The 21,402-nt window shown below is 39.9% G+C and overlaps 1 protein-coding gene across 1 annotated transcript in view; it reads right to left on the bottom strand.

Moving 5' to 3' along the window:
- Positions 1-15,733, bottom strand: part of PIK3C2G (phosphatidylinositol-4-phosphate 3-kinase catalytic subunit type 2 gamma) — a 211,999-nt gene extending 196,266 nt beyond the window's left edge. The window contains exons 1-3 of the mRNA XM_026066913.1: positions 15,074-15,733; positions 6,725-6,807; positions 3,090-3,247 (exon numbers count right to left, since the gene is read on the bottom strand). Of these exons, the coding sequence (XP_025922698.1) occupies positions 3,090-3,247; positions 6,725-6,807; positions 15,074-15,733 (901 nt within the window). The remainder of the gene's footprint in view (positions 1-3,089; positions 3,248-6,724; positions 6,808-15,073) is intronic.
- Between the last annotated feature and the right edge of the window lie 5,669 nt (positions 15,734-21,402).

Below are 21,402 nucleotides of genomic sequence, written 5' to 3'. Positions count from 1 at the left end.
TGATTAGGGGACTGGAGCATCTCTCTTATGAGGAAAGACTGAGAAAGCTGGACCTGTTTAGCCTGGAGAAGAGAAGGCTGAGAGGAGATCTTATCAATGTGTACAAGTATCTGAAGGGAGGGTGTCAAGAGGATGGGACCAGACTCTTTTCAGTGGTGCCCAGTGACAGGATGAGAGGCAACGGGCACAAACTGAAACATAGACAATTCCATCTGAACATGAGGAAATACTTTTTCACTGTGAGGGTGACAGAGCACTGGAACAGGTTGCCCCGAGAGGTTGTGGAGTCTCCTTCTCTGGAGATATTCAAAACGCGCCTGGATGCGATCCTGTGCAATGTGCTCTAGGTGACCCTGCTTGAGCAGGGGGGTTGGACTAGATGATCTCCAGAGGTCCCTTCCAACCTCAGCGATTCTGTGATTCTGTGATTCTGTGATAGAAGTTTATGCAAGTACATGCAAGTTTATGCAATCTGCTCTTCAGAAATACTCTATTGTTTCAACAATTCTTCCCCAACACTTCCTCATCTTTTTAAGCCATTTTCCAACCCTGTCAATACACTTCCTCTACTCCTATTTTAGAAAAACTGGTCAAAACTAGATGAAAATAAGATGCATAATATGGCAGTCAAATTGCAAACATATCTGATAAGTTTGGTCTTTACATGCATGCAAGGCATGTTCCACCAGACAAGTTTACTGATTCTTCAAGTCTGAGATACTCCCTCTAGAGGAGCCAATATCTGATTCAGTGAAAAGTTTGCATGTAATGTACCTAGATTGTTTTGCAATGCAGGATTTGGTCTGGACTTCCTCCAGAATTTTCAGGCAACCTCATTGTTTTTATCTGATAACAGAAAAGCCAAAGCAGATTTTCCTTTCAGTTTTTTTTATTCATGGTATCTCTTAATTGCTTCAAAGTCAGTGGCCATGGCTATATTAAAGTTCGAGCTTTCACTACAAGCTTTAAGTGAACTTTCTGATATAAAAGTGAAAACTATTGACATTCAAATAAAAATCACCTCCAAAATAAACACATAATTCACACTTCTGTGTTGACTAACTTACACCGCTCCAGATTCAGACAGCAGCTGCAAACTGAGCCTAACCAGCCAATTTAACTGGGTTTAATGGTGTTATGAATGGTCAGTGTAGCCAAGAGTAGCCAATTTGTAATAGCAAATCTGGTCCAAAGTCGCTATGCTATTATTTTAGAACAAACCAAGAAACGCCAAATTGTTTCTCAGGGGAAATTTAGGGGACTATGACTATGATATTCACAGAACAACCAACATTTTTCTTTTTGGGGGGGAGGGCAGACGGAAGGGGGTGGCAAAAACAAAGTTGAAATAAAAAAGAATTGGTTTCCCTTTGACAACTTGCTGTTCAAGCAACTCTTTATAGCTGGTTTGACATATAAACTACAAGTTTATTTGCTAAATTTACACACACCAGAAAAAGGGGAATGGTACAGAATCTTGAATTAAAAATATAACATGCATTTTGCTCAAGTTCCTCATTGTAAAAAACGGAAACTTGCTAGTATCATTCATTTGCACTCCATAGATCCATTTTCCTTTCCTTGCTCTGCCATATGTGTTTGCCTGACCTAACAGTTCTTTCTGCTCTTTATGCTAGATGGGGCAAAAACAGCGTACTCCCTCCCCTCTTGGAATGCATCTCACTGTTTACTTAGCCTGTCCACAAGTTTAGGATAGGAACTGTTTCTTACATCTGCTTTGGTATCAGCTGGGCCTTCTAAGATGTTTTTGTAAATAAAGTTATACAGACAAACTCAGAACAACCTAAAAGATAAAATGATGCTACAGGACAAAATATTTGCCACTAGTTAAGATTTTGTGTTAAAGCAAACTTCAGTGTAGGTCCTTTGTAGATACTTTGCCTAGCAGTGCAGGGAATACTACCTTCTGTTCAAAGTGTCCTGAGCTTTTGGGACCTTGATTTCATGGAATCCAAAAAATAATGATTCAAGACAACCAAAACTACTATTTTGGCAGGCTTTCCAGTAACTGTGCAGATGCTCCCAACACAAGTAACCAAACTTGGATGAGTAAATGTGGAAGTCTTAGTGACAGTGTTTATGAGAATAATTTTTTTAAAATATATACTAACATTCTGTAGAGCTTTGTACTTTCAAATTTCAACCCATTAAACTGAGTATGTTACAGCCAAATAATTCCTTAACAACCAAAGACGAGATTCATAAAAAAAGGTTATCACTTAATGAAACAACACAGGAAGAGAAGGGGAGGGAAAAAAGATTTAATTTCAATTTCTTTTGTTTTTCCACATGTGGTTTAAGAGGTAAAGATTACCAGAACTGGAATCTAAGATGCACCACAGATACGCCAGCCACTGTGGCAATGGCAGCTTCCCACAGACACTAGCAATAGAATAATTCAGGCTGGGAGGGACCTCAGGAGGTCCATCTGCTCCAACCTCATGCTCAAAGCAGCGTCAACATGAATTCAGACCAGGTTGCTCAGGGTTTTGTCCAGTCAGATCTTAAAAACGTCCAAGGACAGAGACTCCACACCCTCTGTGGACAATATGTTCCAATGCTTAATTATTCTCCTTTTCTTTATATTCAGTCAGAACTTCTCCTGTTTCAACTTATGACAAACATACACTTCCCACAATCTGCTCATCAACCTTGGATGCAGAACAGTCTTAGAAACTACAGACTCTTTTAAGCCTTGGATTCAGCAATAGACTCAACGATGTGAAAAGTCCTGACTATATGGGGACGAGCTATATGTTTTAAGTTAGGCACATGTTTAAATACCTTCTGAATCAAAGTCTGAACACTGGCCCATTTCCAACTGCTGGATTTGCTGCCAACTGTGATTAAAGAAAGTATAGATCTGCACCTTAGCGAAAGTTGTTATAAGCGTGATATTTAATGTGATTTTAACTCTACAGCAAATACTTCAAACATGTATGACAAAGAATGCACTCAAGGCTCACATAAAGCTTACTCTCCCAGTGTCTTTCCAGATAACAAATGTGTTTTGTTATCATCTCAACAGAACTGAATTGTGGAAGGCTATGGAAATCTCAATCACTTACCATTTTGAGTAATAAGCAGTGGATATGGTGAAGAATCTGTCCAAACGCTGATTCTGAATTTTGATTTGCCAAGGATGTGGTCTGGGAACCTTGTTGCGACACTCCAGATTTTCCCAGTATTTGTCTTTAAGTCATAAGCAGGATAGGCATTTCTTATTCTGGGGAGAACATATGATGAAATTATGTCTAAATAGGTACATATTTCAGCTTTCTTGTAACAAGAACAAAACAAAAATACTGCAATAGCAACATCACATAGAAAGCTGTTAGGAATAATATATTTTGTGAAAACAGAGGGGACAATAGCAGCAACTTACTTTGATTTGATGCATTAGTGAGATCACACAATGTACATATAGCTACTTATTTTACTTAATAGGGAAAAACCATAAGTAAAATCTTCATGAACTTCACAGGATCACTGCTGAGCCTGACCTCAGTGAAGCCAAAAGAAGTTTAGACACAAACTTCAGTGTACTGTGATCAGAATAATTTAAGCATAGCAGCTATGAGGGTGCTCAAACATATGCTTAAATAACAGAGTTGTACCGCAAAGCCAAGAGCATGTGCATGGACAGCTGTGACTAGTACAGCTGGTCAAAATGAATAAAGGAACATGCTTTCTATGCAACATTTTAAGTCCCTATTTTCACTCAGCACTAGGATCCAACTTGAAATCCTCATTACTAAGACACTGGGTATTTAAGCAAATATCTTTAGACGATAATAACTGTTACAGTCACTGAGGTCCTCTGATCTTATATACCATTTCCTATAAAATATATTGCCCCTCCTCCTTCCAATTACCACAAACTTGCAGAAACTAATTCTCCCTGAGGTGCCATTTCCTGATGAACACTGGTCACAGGTATTAAGGGCTGTCAGCTGAGACTAAATTTGCATTTTAAGCAAATACACTTCACAGCTGCAGGTAAGGGGGTACATATTGTACCGAGGTTTTACATTTCACTAATTGGCCTGAATATTTTAGTAGCTAAATTTGAACATCCTGCACTAAGCATATTGCATTCTTTTTTGTTTGTTAGTTCAAGCAGCATTTTGTAGCTTCTGAGTTGGCAGCGCTTTATAGGATCTCTGATTACAGTGTATTTTGTGCCACAGTTCTCTCACATAAAGTTCTTCATTACTATGTTACCTCCTGCCTCAGGGCTGCTGCCCAACTCTCTAAAACAACAGTACAAACTCCTCTTTTGACATGCATTTCTACAGCGTGAGAAGAAAAAAGAAGAAAAAAAAGAAAGAAAAGCCTGGGCTTCCAAAATTAATAATCCAATGAAGCAGCCCATTTCTTATAATAAAAAGCCAGGGGGCATGATGTTTCAGTGGGGTAAGAGGAAATGAGGCTTGACAATACCTGCAGTACATGAGATAGATTTATACTTACAGTAAAAAATCATTATACTACAGCAGCTGTTTTGGTGACCTACATAGTTGGTGTCAGCCTATTTCCTTTGTGAGCAAGGTGCACATAAAGCTTTCCACTATCACCTATTTCTGTGGAAAGGCCAAGAATTGAACAAGACTGAAAACTTCACTACCCTTTCTCCAGCAGCAAATGAATGGGATGTGTGCATCTGCAGAGCATGAATCACCTCTTCAACTTACTGGTAGTCATTTCAAAACTAAATGAACCACATCTCTATCCCCACTTCGACCCTTTCTCTATTCTAAGATAATTTAGGGACAAAAATTTCCTTCTTATGCCTTTCAGATAAAAAGGCATTCAGTTCCAGAAAGTGTTGCTTATTTATGGCCATTTATTATTTTCAAGGGACCAAAGAGCTTCTGGACTAAGCTGCTGGGCAAAACGTGCATCTCACATAACACGTATTTTGGAAGTTAGGCCTCCCATGGCGTGGCTGAAGATCTACAGAAGTATTACATAAAGAAAATCTTGTGCTACTTGCCTCCTATGCTGCAACAATTCAGCGTATCTAGAAAGCACTAACTTTTCAAAGGACCTGCTCTTTCACAATGCTGTGTATTCCTCTGCAGTGCACAGCATATCTCTGAAGTCAGCAGAAGCTGGAGGAACTCCACATTTTGCAGTATTGAACCCCAAGACTGTCAGTTCGGCATCTTCCTCTGGTATCAATCTGACTTCAAGATGTATTCTAAAGCCACCCATTTTGCTATAGCTATGTCCATAACTGTAAAAGAAACCCAATAAAGGGATTTTGGAAACTGCTTTAAAGTTGGGTATGTGTACAATGAAATGTTTCAGTTATAGATTGCTACCTGTACAAATATTATCTGCAGAAAAATACGATGGTTTCTATTTGAGCTACATGCTGGAGCTGCAAGTTTGCATGACAGAGTTGGAATTACATATCTTGCCTCTGATGTATAAAATTGCCAGTTACTGAGATTCTTTGGGAACTGGAAGGATGCTCATTCACTAAGACTGAATGGGTTAGTTATTCGCCAGTCCATGAGGTTTTTTGGTCTTTTCTTTACCGTAACATTTTCTTCTGAGAATGCCTTCTCTTTTGATAGAAGAAAAGCAAAGATTGTTTTTATTCTTTTTAAAAGAGCATTTGCTACTGAAGTACACAAAACAAGTGACTGCAAAGCAGGAATGGCTTAATAAATAAACAAACTCATTTATTCAGGGGAAAAAAAAAAAAAGAAATCAATAGCCTGTAATTGGAGTGCAAAGTTGAAGACAGAATGTTTGGACATAGCAATCTGAATATTTGAAAGGTAGTCTGCCATATGGAATACGCCTTCATGTATCTGATGTTATTAGAATTGAATATTTGGGGTTCAGCCTGATGTACTGTGAAAAAAAAGAAAACTGAGACATGTATGAATGAGTGTGTGTGGAGGCTGATCATCTACCCTGTATGAAGCTGAAATACATTTACTGTTAATTTCAGGGCAACATCAAACTGGATTTTTTTTTTCTTTTAAGAGAAGCAGGCTTGGCTGACCTTGAGTACAGTCAATTCATTAAAGTCTAATTAAATAAAAAAAGGAGCACTCCATTTCTCATCTACTTTTTTTGGGGAAAAATGCATGCACTTGTGCTAATGACTTGATAGTGTGATCAGTGAATACATACAAAAGGGAATGAAGTTGCACAGATGGTCTCAAGTCCTGCATTTCTTATGGCTCTTGAATGTGAACACAATTTCTTTTTGTGAAGAAGATTAAGTGAAAAACATTCAATCCCATTAAGCCACACTACTAACTGTAATGGTAAACAGTAATCAAAGGAATTTTTTTCACGTGCTAAACTTTAAACTGACTTTTCATGAGCACAGTATATAGTAATTCTGGTCTTGTTTTTTTCCTTCTCCAAACTACGCATGCACTAACGTTGTCCAAGAAAGTGGCAGAAAACAGATCTTAGGTTTCGTACACTAAACCCCAGCGACACTGAAGAATTAAATGTACTTGTCACTAATAAAAGGGACAGCTAAGGGAGAAAATGTTTTCAGAATTAACATTCCTTTGTGGATTTTAATCTTTAAACCAAAATTAGGAGTGTTCCCATATTTAAAGAGATACTGGAATTAAGACACTCTTCAGGAATGCAGGGATAACCAATCCAATTAATATAAATAAGGAAAATGTCACAGTTGGCCGAGTAAAGTTTTTTCATTACTTACTTCCCCACTGCATTGCAAAAAGCAACTGTTCTTTCATTACTCCCTCGATTCGCTTCAACCAGCTGGATAGACCAAACTGCAGGCTAAAAATACCAAAAAGAAACCAGAGGAAACAGAGCTCAGTTATTTGGATAACAGAAACAGAACAAACATAAGGTTAACCTTGCATTTGGTTCCATGAGAACTAACCTTCATACCTTCATGGACTTGATGGAGCTCCAAATAAGCACAAATAACCCCATGGATTTTGACTGCACTCTTAATGTTTACAGAGATAAAACAGAAAGTCACAAAGCATCATCTGCCCAGGATTTAATCTTTTCTTTTTTCCTCCTTGTAAAACATAAGGAATTCCCCACAAAGCTTTCAAAATTCACCTAGTGTCAGACTGCAGGTGATTCTAAATGCGAAAGATGTACGCTTAGTTTACAAAAGGGAGAGGAGACAAAATGAAGATTATGCTGCAGTGAGTTTTAATCCTTAACTTCTCCCTTTCCGCCCTTGCAGGAAGCTCAAGATTCCCTCAAACTCCATAAACCTTTCAGGTAAGTCCATAAGAAAGACAACAGGAAGCTAGTGTATTCTGTCTGAACAGGAAATATTCCTGGGTACTTTCTTTCAACTTTGAGAGCACGGGTCTGGGCTTTTATTTTGGGTCAGAGCACTACCTTGTCTATTTGCCATAGTACACTTCAGTGAGAATCTTACCTCCAGGAAAGGGTTTAATATTACTATATCTGCAAGCCCATTCTACATTGTACATACAGACATTTTGACTCAAGGCCCAACTGAAACAGCGACCTTAAACCCCTTCAGAAAGAGGAACAACTAATGACATGGCACATAAGAAACTGAGATATGGTACAAGATGTATTTTTCCCATTTTAATAATAAAAACACTTTTTTTCTGGTCAAAGAAATGCAATATATCTGAAAAGGTGGAGGTTGGGAAATTATTAGTTACAATTTAGAAGATGGGATGAGTATAAAAGATCAAAGATCAGCCGGGAGCTGGCTAACGGGGGAACTAGAATGGTCAGGACTGAAAGCTCGGAAGTCACAAATCCTTTATAAACTCCTTCAGGCCTGATACTGATTTTATCTAATATTTTCGTAAACCACAATAGCACAAGCTTTAGGAGAGTGCTAATGAAATTTAAAGACAATAAGGAGGCAACATCAATACAGGGAAAAATTGGAATGTCTGGTAGGAAAACCAGTAGATAACCCTGAGGGTTGAAATAACAGAATGAAACTAAATTCAATAGTAGAAATTCATAGGCTGCAAGTCCCTGATGCTAAGAACTGCCTAAAAGTTATTTACAGAAGGTCCTTCAATAGTCACTGGAGAAAATAAGAACTCTACTGTTTCATTTTTTCCATCCTTGTTAGATACCTACCTTACAACACACCTAGAGTAGGCACTAAAAAGACTTTCTGATGGAGGCTCACTATTTAGAAACGTTGAATGATTTGATAACATGAACAGGCTCACAACATTATGCAGTCATAAAAAAAAAAAATTCCTGGTCACACACATATCATGGTAGATACTTTTACAAAAAGATATTTTTACTTGGCTCTAGAAAGTCTTCATGTGGGATATTGTGTATAACACTTGTCATCTATATTCCAGATAAGGAATTAAACTAGAAAAAGTGCAAAGAGGCATTGATGCTGCTTGTGAAGGAACTCTAACCAGTAGCAGGAGGACATCTCCCAGAGCACAGCACAGATGGCTAAAAAAGTTAGAGCATTTGTTGCAGCAAGGGCACAAAGGGAGCCCAGAATCTTTACTGAAGACTGCCTAGTGATGGTGGTGAGGTGCCACACGGCACAGTCTCCCTCACGGGCTGCAAAAACTGTCCTTGACACGGCAGAGGCTTCAAGAAGGATGCTGCAGCCCAGGTCTCCAACTGCAGGGAGTGCCTGGTGCCTCTCCTGCAGGCTGAGGACAGCAGTGGCCTTGCCGATGGGAGTCGGGCACTGGTTGTGGTGCTAATTCTCCAGGTGAAGGAGCTGCAGGAGGAGGTCAGATCCTGAAGGGAGTGAGGAATGAGAGTAGCAGGTACTCAGTGCCAAATATGCTCAATGTCTTCTTCACCTCAGTCTTCACTAATGAGGTCTCCTAGCCCTGTGTGCCCTAGGAGGGCACACCTAGAGGCAGGGTTTAAGGTGGAGAGGAACTACCAGCAGTGGATGGAGATCGAGTCAGGGATTAATTTAGAGAACTCAGTTCATACCAGTCTATGGGACCAGATGGGCTACATCCAAGGGTGCTGAAAGAGCTGGCCTGTGTCACTTCATGGCCACTCTAAGTCATCTGTGAAAGGTCATGGAGATCAGGGAAGGTTTTTGATGACTGGAAAAAGGCAAACCTGGTACCCGTCTTCAAAAAGACCCAAAGGACAATCCAGGGAATTATAGGCTGGTCAGCCTCACCTCAGTCCCTGGGAAAATCATGAAGTGAGTCCACTTGGAAACAATGTCTGGGCACAGGAAAGAAAAAGGTCATTGGGACTAGTCAGCTTGGATTTATAAAGTGGAAATCAGTCCCTGACCAGCCTGATTGCATTTTATGACAAAATGACTGGATTTGTGAATGAGGGGAGAAAAGTTCATTTGCCTCAATACTGACTCCCACAGTATTCTTGTATCCAGGCTGGGACATGACAAATTGGATGGGTGGACAACCAGATGGGTAAAAAATTAGTTAGATGGTGAGGGCAGTGGGTAATGGGTTGTGATCTACCTAGAGACTAGTTACAAGTGGAGTCCTGCAGAGGTCCAAACTGAGACCTGTCCTGTTTAACATCTTTATCCATGATCTAGAAGAGGTGACAGATTGCACTCTCACATGACATCAAATTGGGAGGACCAGTCAATATACTTGAAGGCAAGGCTGCCATTAAGAGGAACCTAGACAGGCCAGAAGAACAGACCAACAGGAATCTCATGAACTTCAGCAAGGCAGAAGGCAGAACCCTGCCCCTGGGAAGGAGGAGCCCCTGCAACAACACAGGCTGGGGCCTGACTGCCAGGGAGCAGTTCTGCAGAGAAGACCCTGGGGGCCGTGGCAGGCAGTGAGCTGAGCACCAGCCAGCAGTGGTCCAGGCAGCAGAGATGGCCAACAGCCTCCTGGGCACAAGCAGTGGTTCGCGGGAAGAGATCATCCTCCTTTATTTGGCCCCCTCCAGAATACTGAGTTCAGTTTTGGGCCCACCAACACAAGACGTTGATGAACCGGCACAAGTTCAGCAGAGGGGCACTGCTACAGTCAGGGCTGGAGCACTTGCCCTTGAGGAGAGGCTGAGGGAGCTGGGCTGGTTCAGCATGGGAAAGAGATAATTTCAGGAGACATAACAGCAGCCCCCCAGTAGCTACGAGGAGATTATCAAGAAGACTATTCACAGTGATGCATGGTGGGAGGGTAAGAAACAATGGACTTCAACTGAAACATGAGAGGCTCAGACTACATATAAGGAAAACCTACTTCCCCCATGAGGAAAGCCAGGCAGTGGGGCAGGTTGCCCTGCCCCAAGAGGCTTAGCAGTCTGCACCCTGGGGGGTTCTCAGGACCTGACTGGATAAAGCCTGGTCTGATCTCATAGCTGATCCTGCTTTGAGCAGGAGGATGGACAATATGACCACCTGTGGACCTTTCCAACCCACATTATTCTCCGAGTCTATAATTGCCAGGAAGTCAAAGGGAAGGATAACCTAATAATCTAATGAAAGGAGATTAAAACATTCAGGCTTGGCCAACATGGGAAAACAAAACCCAAGAGAAGAAGTTCTATGCAACTTCTGTATCACTCTACAGAAATATCAGAAGGACAAACACCAAGGAGGGGAAAGAGCTACTTTAACTACCGAACAGAGCTCACATATGAACAAAATTTACAAACTGGCTACTTCAGCTAGAAATTGGAAGAATATTTCTAATTATTGTAGCTATTACCATTTTCCAGAATAGCCTCCTAATCAGCCCTGTGGAGCAAAACCTCTTATTTTTTCATTGATCTTTGAAAAAATTATGAAGAAAATTATAAAAATTTGGACTAACTGTAATAGAAGAATACTGTAGAGGGCAGGAGGTCCCCCTCCCACTTTCTACTTCTAAATGAGGCTGACTACCAGTTTTTACTCAAGTAGCTTTAATATTACAACTCCTTGTTCTAGTTTTTCTTTTGATCTTGCCACATTTTCAACAGTTCTCGTATAAATGGCCCACACTATCTGTCTGCACCCACCTTGAAAGTTTTTTAAATTTTTTTTTCTAATTTTTTATGAATGCAAGTCAGATACTTTTGAAAACAAATTCAAGAAAAAACACGATCTGTGACCAATAACAAAGGTCTTTAATACTAGGCTGGCTTTAATACTAAGCTAGCAACAGCTATCTGATAATCAATCACACCAGGGGCTTGAAATCGGGGATAATTGTTCTTTGGTTGTATTTTTTTTCTGCTCCTTCCATTAAAGATTGCCCAAATTTATCCAGGTATACCATGGAAAAGAGAGCACTGAATAAACGAGAAGTTAAGAAAAAACAGGCCACAGTTAAGAAGAGATGAGGCTGGGACAAGACACCAAATGGGACCGGAAGAAAAAGACGTGAAGAGAGTAAAACAGCAACTTGGGAGCTCAGGAAGGAGGAACAGAAAGGGATTAAGCAAGGAGAGGGCCAGAAAGCAGGACGGGAAAGGTAGATTGGCTGAGAGGAGACGGGTACGTAACCTCAAAACTACAGCTTCAAGAAGGACATTGTTAAGTAATTATTAAGCAACAGGAACAGGGGCTTGAGAGACAAAGCAGGAATCCTGACTGTCTCCTGCAGGAGATGGACCTGAACACAGGAGTTGTCTGTCTCACTGTGCATTTGCTGTCAGCTGTTCTTAGTGAGTCCTAATGGCAAACAGGCATCCTGTAGACTAGTGCTAGTCTACACAGAGGGCATTAATATGCCACAGCTAATCATAACTCAAATCAGTTCTGGTAGGAGAGGTATATGTAACAGACATATAGCTCCAACTCTGGTGATGAATCATGCAATTGAGATATAATAAATGGAGAGTTGGTTTTGTCATTACTGTTTTCAGGTGTCCAGAAACCTTAACTCCTCCTCATTGTGTATAAAGGTAAAATACTAATTGCATGATTACACACTATTTTTCTACAGGACCCCAGCCTCTACCTGCTTGAAAGATCTGAAAAGTGAGCAGTGAATGAAACAGAGAATTGCATATAGAGAGAACTGATGATGTCAGGGATAAAGTAGCAGAGTGCAGCCCTGGACTACTGAAATCTCTCTTTTGCCCATCCACAGATTTCTTACATGATGCTAATCAAGTCACCTGAACCGTGCTTCCCAAATATGGGCACTAATTGTGTATTCCTCATTTCTGGAGTGCCCAAACTGAAATCTTGAAGTTCAGTGTGATGACTACTCACCGCAGCAATGGAAGCCAGTAATTGAAAGACTTCTGGGAAGAAGTGAATGTTGCTAGCTATTCTGAAAACATTAGATCCTCTGAATATGTTAGATGGAGCTGTCAAAGCTACTAGATATTTTTTAGGTTATGTTTTAGTTTTCTCTCTAATACGGAGGAAAAAAAATCTCTTCTCACAGAGATGTTACAAAGACAGTTTCTTAATGTTTTTGAACATCTGATCTGGTGGTGACAAGCCCAGAGAAAATTAATGAGGTTGCCTTATTTCATAGTACATATTTCGAACCGCATGTATTAAATAAAACCTAGGGCCATACAACTGCATCCAGGAGTTAAGGATCATAAAGACAACATGTATTTCTTATATCTTGATTTCATTAATGTGACTATTTCAGCTTGCATAATTATGACCTATCTGAATGCTAAGCTCCATGTTTCAGCATCCTTTCCATTTTACCCAGTCTGCAGCTGTGGTTCACATCTCCTGCTACTCAGATGCATCACTCATTTGACGAGGGCTTCACCAATCTCTGCTTACTCTCCTTCTGTTTCTGTGATCCACTTTTCCAGCCATTCCGATGGTCAAACGCAGCATAAACCCTATCCCTCCCAGCCACTCTTATCTTTTCCAAAATTTCCAGCCCAGTAGCAATGAGTTACCTCTTTCCAGGCTTTTTCACCCTCCCCTCTTCTAACTTTCTTATACTGTTATTTTCCCTCTCTTACTGTCTTAAGGTTCACTTGCCAGCCCCTTGCCTTGCCTCTCTTTCTGTCCTGTTACGACTGTCTCTCTGTGAAGGAATTCCTGCGACCACACTGATTTTTCTGCTACAAATTAATTCTGTTTTCCCATTTCTCCCTCCTCTAGCTAAACAGCTTGACTATTTCCCCAACTTAATCAAATCCTCCCACACATTCAATTGTAGTTGCCCTTAACTCACTCTTCTCTTCTCTTCCCTCCCTTGTAATTCTCTCTTCCTGTCACAGAAGTATTTGTGCCTGTTGCTATAGCCCCTTTCATCCCATGCTCTTCATCCCCAATATTTTATACTCTTCTCCTTAAAACTCTTAGTGTTCTTTTCATCATGATGTCAGCATGCTATAGTTTTCCTATCATGAGTAAGAAAAACAAAAAACAAAAAACAAGAAACCCCAAACCATCCCCACCCCAGTCAAAACACACATGACCCAGCTTGTCTCTCCACCTAATAAACCCTTCTTCTTCCTGTATTCATCACTAAACTTACAAAATATGGTGTCTGGGATTAGTCTCAAGAGTTCCTATCCTCAGATATATTCTTCCCACACTCCCCATCTGTCTAGGTCTGCATATGTTTCCATCCGTAGTTCTCCCTGTCCACAGAAACAAGTCAATCAAATGTTTCTTCTCCCTTGCTTTAAGATGCTGTGATCTCTGGGATTTAAAAGCAGAAGGTGAGCCAAAACTGTCTTTTAGTATTCATGGTGCAGAGGTATCCTGTAGGCTATTTAAGGATTCCTGTAATGATTTAGAATGCTAGCAAGGACAAGAGGAAAGGGAGGATTTATCATTTTTCTTTATCTTTCCCTATGACAGGATTTTGAAAGAAGAGGAGAAACAAGGAGAAATATAATATCAGAGAGAGATGTGGAGTTCTGCAAGACATGGTTAATAAAAACCGCAAAGTCACAAATGGAGCCATGGACACCTGATGGAAGGAGGGGAAAAACAAATAAAGTATTTGCTTCAGAAAGACAGCTAAAGACAGAGTGTATGTTATAGGATCCAGCTTCCATAGCTACAGTAGGCATATTTATTTTTAAAAAAGAATTATATATGCACACATAAGTGCAAGCATAACAGGGTGAAGGAAGTTCACAGTATGCCATCTCCCTCAGGATCAGGATATGTCAGCCAAACCAGACACACAGAAAATAATCTGGCTCAACAGAAAAACAAATCCAGCATAATGTACTGTTATTTTGAATCTCAGGTTTTATATCAGATCATAAGGATGTTATATTATCTCCTTCAAACATTCTACATTTCTGTCCTTCTCCTTCTGTTGTAGTTTTTTGGTTCAATGAGCCAACTAATTGTAATGGTTAAAAAGCACATTACTGATTATACTCTAAACTACTGGAGCGTTCTAGATCATAATCTAGATTCTCAGATGGTGTAAACTGGCAAGTTTCCATTAGAGTCAATGAAAATGCTCCATTTTATACTATGTGAGGAACTGGCCCTACTACTTCAAAATGAAGTAAAGTCTTTTTCATGGGTAGATGGCAGAGATGTGTTGACACTTTAAGTATAAATAGGATAAAACATGAATCAGGTAGAATACAGATTCTGCCAGTAAAAAATCCTCATTAGCTAGACAGAGCAGGCATCTTCCTTTCAAAAGTGATTTTTTATGGTCTGCTAGGTTCTCTTCTGATATTGGAATCAAATGAAGAGGATGTTTGGAGGTTTTCATGCTGCATAAATCTCTCTTACTAATCATGTACTATTTGTTTGAGGGCATCCTTCTTGTAAACATATAAAAATACTACAGGAAATACTGACTGTCAAGAAATCAAAAGTTGCACAATTAATTGAAAATACATCTGTCTCTTTCCTGCATCTCTGTATCTTTGGAGGGAGCAAAGACCAAAACCAAAGGCCACAGAAGCAAACAAGAAGTCTCACAGTTGCTTTCAGCCGGTTTAATCAAAAGATACATGACAAAACTTCTCCACAGGACAAAAAAGGTTTTCATTCCCCAAGGTATAAATGCTTTCTCTTTCACCAGGTCCTTAAATGAAGTGTTTCTAATCCATGCTGCATCAGTGTGAGTGAATACACAAAGTGCAAGGACACAGGCAACGAGGATCAAGAACTTTAAACGTTATTAAGACCAAAAAATGTAAATACCTCTCTGTCGTGTCCAGAGCCGCTGGGCCAGATGGGTCCTATGCTTAATCTTCCTGAGGTGTTGGTTAAACAAGCTTCCTCATTTCTGCCTTCATCTCTCACTCCTTGTCCAAATGGATAGTTGTCTAAAAAGACAGGATATTGAGCATCTACATTGTCAAAGCCTATCTGAAAACTCAGATTTTTGTTGCCTCTCTCCACATTTGAATCAAATACATTTGCGGCTGGAATTACACTATTCCTTCTGTAGATTTCTCTTTCTTCACTATACGGGTAGGAATCCACCACAGAGAAATTTCTATAATCAGACAGAAAGGAAGATCTGAAGCCAATCGCTGGTGACACTGTGTCTTGCTGCCAGCGAGATGAAAGATGTCCAGGGTAAAGTTCACCACAAGTGACAGGAAGCTGACCACATAACTGCTGCTCTGGCACATTCAAACCAAAGATGTCTGCTATGAAAAAATCTTCTTCAGGATGATGCAAATGTGACGAACCATAAAAAAATATTTCATTGCTGACTTCATCAACTATTTGATCAAATCCTAGACTGACCTGTCCAGCAGAATCAGAATGGTACATTGAATAAGAAGCTTGGTCCTCAGCTTGTCCTTCATGAAATTCATCTTGTGAGAAAGGCACTCTCCCAAAGTATGCCATGGCTGATTCTTTTCTTCAGTCTTGTTTATCCTCAGGGGAGTTTTACAATAGTTCCAAGGTCAAAAGGGTGATGCTTCAGAACTGGAGCTACATACTCACTGAAATAAAGAACAGAACAAAAGTTAAACCAAAAAATATCTAGCAAGTTGAAAGCAGTACACTTGTGTATTCTTCACTTTAGAGCTTTCTCCACAGGGTGTAAAGATTTGCTTTATCTGAAGAATAAACATTCTGTCACCTGATCCTTATTTTCAGCCTTAAAATTATCTTCCCTGTTCCGATTTCTAAATAATATTGACAGGGCACCTGGAACAATTGATCTAAAATACTAATTCTCACAAACATTAAAGAAACAATTTCCTTATTATTCCCATTATTTTACAACAATATAGCACACTTATTCTAAGACTCCAAAACAGGCATGTAGCAAAGCTTCATACTGAATGTCACCTTAACTGAAGTTTTATTCATGTCCCCTTGTCTTCTCTGTGCCTATGAAAACTTTCTCATATTCTACCACTTTTTATCCTAGTGCAATCACATGAAGAAAGAGGTTAAGCAAGTGAAAGAACAGGGATGAAACAGATGAAACACTTAATATTCAAAGAACACCCAGAAAGCTTGAACATGGCATAGAAATCAAAACAAATATAAACCAATGTCAGCTTTTTTTTCTTTTGTTTTATAAAACCAATTTATCTTCAAAGCCTGAAGTTATATCTTTATTAGTAAATTAACAGGCCAAGGCATGAACTCCTGCAGTGCCTTAGCATCATTCATGCTGTTATAAGCATGCTTCCTGATATGATTTTGGCATTTGCCAAATCATTGTCTCCTAGGCATGGTTCAGATGGACAGCATGTACTGGATACTGCTCCCAGTAGGCACGAGGCTACCTTTTCTAGGAAGAGAGTTGAGCTCTAAGGACATGATCAATTCTGTGTTGCTTGCCCTCAGGGGCCTTGGCCTGTTAAATTTACTAGCACAGATGTAGCCTAAAAACAGAAAAGGCATGAAACAGCAGTACCACACAACATACACAAATGTGATGGGAACTTTATCGCATAAAAGAAACATCTGATTTAATAATTTAGTAAAAAAATGCATTCCCTAACAGGAAAAAAAAAATACTACTGAGATGAAAAGTGCTCTCAGATATTGCTAAAGCTTAGCACCACAAATAGCTTTTTCAGTATGTCCCCAAGATCTATACTGTATTAGCTTAGATAATAGTGTCTTACAATGAAAATCTATATTACAGCAGAAGGTATTCACCACAGCTTTATTTCTTTTTGTTTTATTTGAAATCAAACTCTAGGTGACACAGGCTCCTGTCACCCACAGTCAGGAAAGAGAAATGAAATGTTAAATAGGCTGAAATTAATTCTCCAAGTTATTCCCATCTACTCTTTCAAGCACTCTACTCAGCGATTTCACATGCTGTGTGCTTCAGTTTGCTTTGGCTGTGTTGAAAAAAGCATTTGTGAAGTTGCACTAAGTCAGATAACCAAAATGATACATACCACTCCGGCCCTGCACATCGGACTTCGCATACAAATTACAAGCCAATTCCTGCACATTTCCCTCAGAGTGAATTCTGCATTTCACCCCATTTTTTGGACCAAGATGACACCGCTTCTTTTGCAGAAAAAGATGAATAAAGGTAGAAATAACTTTTTTTTTAAAAAACTAAATTGGCCTCTTTTACAACTTCCTCTGYTCCCAATTTCTGCAGGAGGTGTATAGAAGATAGAAAAGAGAAAAGAATATTTCCATTAAATCAAAAGAGAAAATTTTTACTCTATTTTTTCCTTGAAAATTGGAATGTTTCAGGAAAAATAAAAGAGGAAAGAATGATCTCTCCCTCCAGCCTCACATTTCTTAATAAACAATGGCTACATGGAAGCCTGTAAAAGAGGTACAGAAAACACAATACTTGTAATATACTTTCAACTGTTTTTAAAGTATTTTCTTTGCAGTTTAAACAAGTTCCGTGATACTATAATGACATGTAAATGTCTGATAGGTAGTCCTGCTTATTATACCACTAAGGCTTTTATGTGTAGCATCACATTTCTCAGACAAATGTTCACACACACACGCACACACCGCCTCCATCTATCTATATATGAATGTTTATCTCCTGTACTCTCCATACTTTCCAGAAGTGTTGCTTTTCTAGTTCTCTTTTAAAGCGGGTTAGATACAGTGCCAAAGGCTGGAAGGAGTATGGTCTGTGTATTCTGCTTCCATTTTTCTCAGTGGAAAGAGAAGTCCACATGAGAGGACCATGTAACACAGCAGGCTCCCTCTCCGAGTCCAGACCACTGCAAAGGGAGGTCTAGTTAGATAGCAGAAACACATACAGCATTGTTTGTAGTACCACGTCTCTATTATATTGGCACATATTTAAAACTAACCATTTAGACTGGAGACTCAGCACATCATGTTGAAAATCTCACCGTTGTAATACTCACTTGTTAGGCTGTTAGTAAGACTAGGCTTTGCATTTGGGCCAACTCCCCATCCTTCTCAAAACAACACCTAAACTTCAGGAAAGGATTTGGCTCTTTGCCAGCCACTATTACTGCATTTGAATCATGTCAAGGGCATTAACAACCCTTAAGATTCAAAATTCATTAATGAGGCAAAAAATATAATTTAAAAAAGGTTAAGCTTTAAGGTTCATTTTCTTTGCCTCATGGCTTCTGAATTCCCATTTTGGAGTCCCCCCCCGGAACTCTGAAGACTTCTTTTTCCTTTTAAATGACAACTGATGTTTTCACATAATCACATAATTCTGGCATCTAGGACTTTAAGAGACAATGCCATCACATTGTAAAATTTTTAACACAAATCAAACAAGTTGACAGCATTACACAATGCTCACAACATGGTAGCTGATGTCCAAGTACACTAAAACACTCTCCTTCCTCCAGCATGCACATGCATTCTAATAAAAAAACCTTTCTGCACTGTGGGCTCGGTTTTCTCATTTTACCAGAACCCACAAGTACGCTACCAGGCCGTTGGCTAACCAGTAAGAATATCTGTTGCAACCTCTTACCTGAAACACATAATTTGTTAGAAGAATATAGTCTCCTATTTCTTCCTGTTCACAGTCATGTTCCGATGACCTACGTGCTTTCAATATCGAGGGGGCGTAACTTGTTCATCAGAAGCCTTCCTTCCTGTTTAACCGGTTTACTAAGGTAATGATTCTTTCCCACACCTTCCTTCAGGGAAATTTCAAACATAAGGAGCAATAAAAAGGTAACACCTTACCTGCTGTCTTTCTCATTATTTGGGAATCTTACTTTTTTTCTTAACATGGTGGTAGATGACCTCACACTTACAGAACAAGTATCAAACATGCTTACAATAACAAGACATCTTCTCCATGGAGAAGGCTTGGAAAGATTTGGCTCTTAGGAAGACTTCTGCATTACAACAGGGTTCTGAAATTTTTCTCTTCTCCATCTTCATGCATCTGTCTGTCCCTGGGGGTGCAGGCTCTGAGAACGACCCTTAGCTCTGCTCACAGGAGAGAGGGAAGGTACACATCTTGCATGGCAGAGAGGCTGTCTGGCTTTGGCCTGGGACAGTCTGATGGGGGAGACAACCTTCCTTACGCTGGGATGTTTCCCAAAGACTGATGAAGCCTTTGCCCCTCCGTGGAGGGCCTGCTGAAGAGCTGGAGTAAGTACAGTACCAGTCACAGACATATTCCTTGAACTCGAGCAGCCCAGGACTCTCCATAAAAGGGAGCAGCAGAGGCTGCTCCAAGCACAATGCTGAGGGAGGCTCCCTCAGGGACCATCTGCCTCCACACTTCATACCATTCCTTAAAAAGGTATAGGCTGCTTGACTGAAGTGGCTATTCAGAATTCACACAAAATCCCAATCCTAATCTGCTCCAAAGTTGTCACAGGCATGAAAATATCCTCACAGAGGGTGAGGGAGCTGGTAAAAACAAAACAGTATTTCAGTTATAAAAGCTTGTGCAGTAACACTGAACAGATTAGGATAAATCATTTAAAGTTAATAATTAATTGCAGATATCTTACATCTGATAACAAACTGAACGAAAGAAAAATTTGATAAAGCATTATGGGGAAAATTCTGCCCTTCAAAGTATCGCAAAGGCTATCAATGATGTCACTGTGATTTAAAAGCATTTAGCCAAGGACAAAACTTATTTCAGTTGGTGAAAGGTGATGCATTTTTCCTCATACATTCTCAAACTCTTAAAATGTCAACTGGCTCCACAAACTGTTCGGTGGCATTTATGCTGCACTGCAGTTGTTACCAGTGACTACTGTGAAGTGATCCCGAAAGAGAGGAACACAGCTGCCATTTCAGAGTTTATGGCAGCGCGGCTGCCTGTTGTTGCTTCATCTCAGTGATTGAACATAATAAAAGAAGAACAGAGAAAACAGAGACAATATGCACAGAAAGAGTTTGTATTCCTAAGCAAACACAGAAAGCTATATACGTAATGGGAACTGAGCTGAGACATGTCTCCCTCTCTCCCACAATGATTTCCAGAAAGTTATGAAGACTTTTATTGGGAAATCCTGAATGTTTTCAGGATTTTAATTAGGCTTGAGGGTAGTCATTATTCTTCTGCTTTCTGTTTCCCATTTAAATTGCAGGTAGTAAACTGTTGAGTCACTTTCTACCCTAAATTCCTCCTAGAACTCCCAAGAACCTTCCCCTCCTCTTTTTCTGGCACCTGGGACATAATCTCTAGAGACAAAGCAAACTGGAGACTCCCTACTGGCATGCCTCCCTCTGTTCTGTTAGATGTTCTCACTGCTCCACCAGCTGGCAGGAGTCTACATTTCACTAACATTACAGACACATCATGTATTTGATTAGCTGCGAATGTCCATGTATGAGTTACCTCTGATAAAAAGCACAGCTGCAGGTAAAGAACTGGCAAAAGTGTTGCTCTTACATCCCAAGAGAAAATACAGCATCTTCAGCAAGCTCTTGCTCTCAGTCTTGCTTCACACACATTTTAGAGCTTCCCTGAACTGCACCCTCCATACAGCAGGGATGTGGATAAGGTTTTAAGTATAACAGGTTTGCAAAAGGAATGCAGCAAAGTGTTTCAGCAATCCGTGGGGCCAGAAACCTAACAACACAGAGCCAATGAGGAAACTGCTTCATTTCAGAACAGATCAGACAGTCCATGTTACTGTTCTCCAGTGCCACCTACTGTCATTTCCCCAAAACTGTGATGCAAGAAACAGACATCACCATGTCAGGCACAGCAATTAAGCTTTATGTTTGGCTACGGAGAATGCCATCATATTTATCATTATCACTGTCAAATATGGCCCCTGTCAGAAAGCTACCCTTTCTGAGAAAGATTCACAATGGCTGAGACCCTGCTTGTGGGGGATGCGACACTACCTCTCTTGGATCAGTGCTTTAAAGTACTGCTGCAAGGCAATGACAAGGCATCAACAAAACTGCATAGGTACAACAGAGTTCTTCCACATGCTGGTGGAAAATGAAAAACGACCAAGGGCAAGATTTTTTTTTTTTGGTTTGTTTTTCAGCAAGAGATGAACAAGAATTCTGGTAATACAAAGATGTGACTAAGAGCTACCCCAATGTTGCTGGGTTTTTGTGCCACAGCCCTTTGTTTCTTTCTACTT

This window comes from Apteryx rowi, unplaced genomic scaffold (assembly GCF_003343035.1).
Source record: "Apteryx rowi isolate R43461 unplaced genomic scaffold, aptRow1 scaffold_25, whole genome shotgun sequence".
NCBI classification, from domain to species: domain Eukaryota; kingdom Metazoa; phylum Chordata; class Aves; order Apterygiformes; family Apterygidae; genus Apteryx; species Apteryx rowi.
Note: the sequence above shows the minus strand (reverse complement) of the source record. Positions and strands in the feature narration are given on the sequence as shown.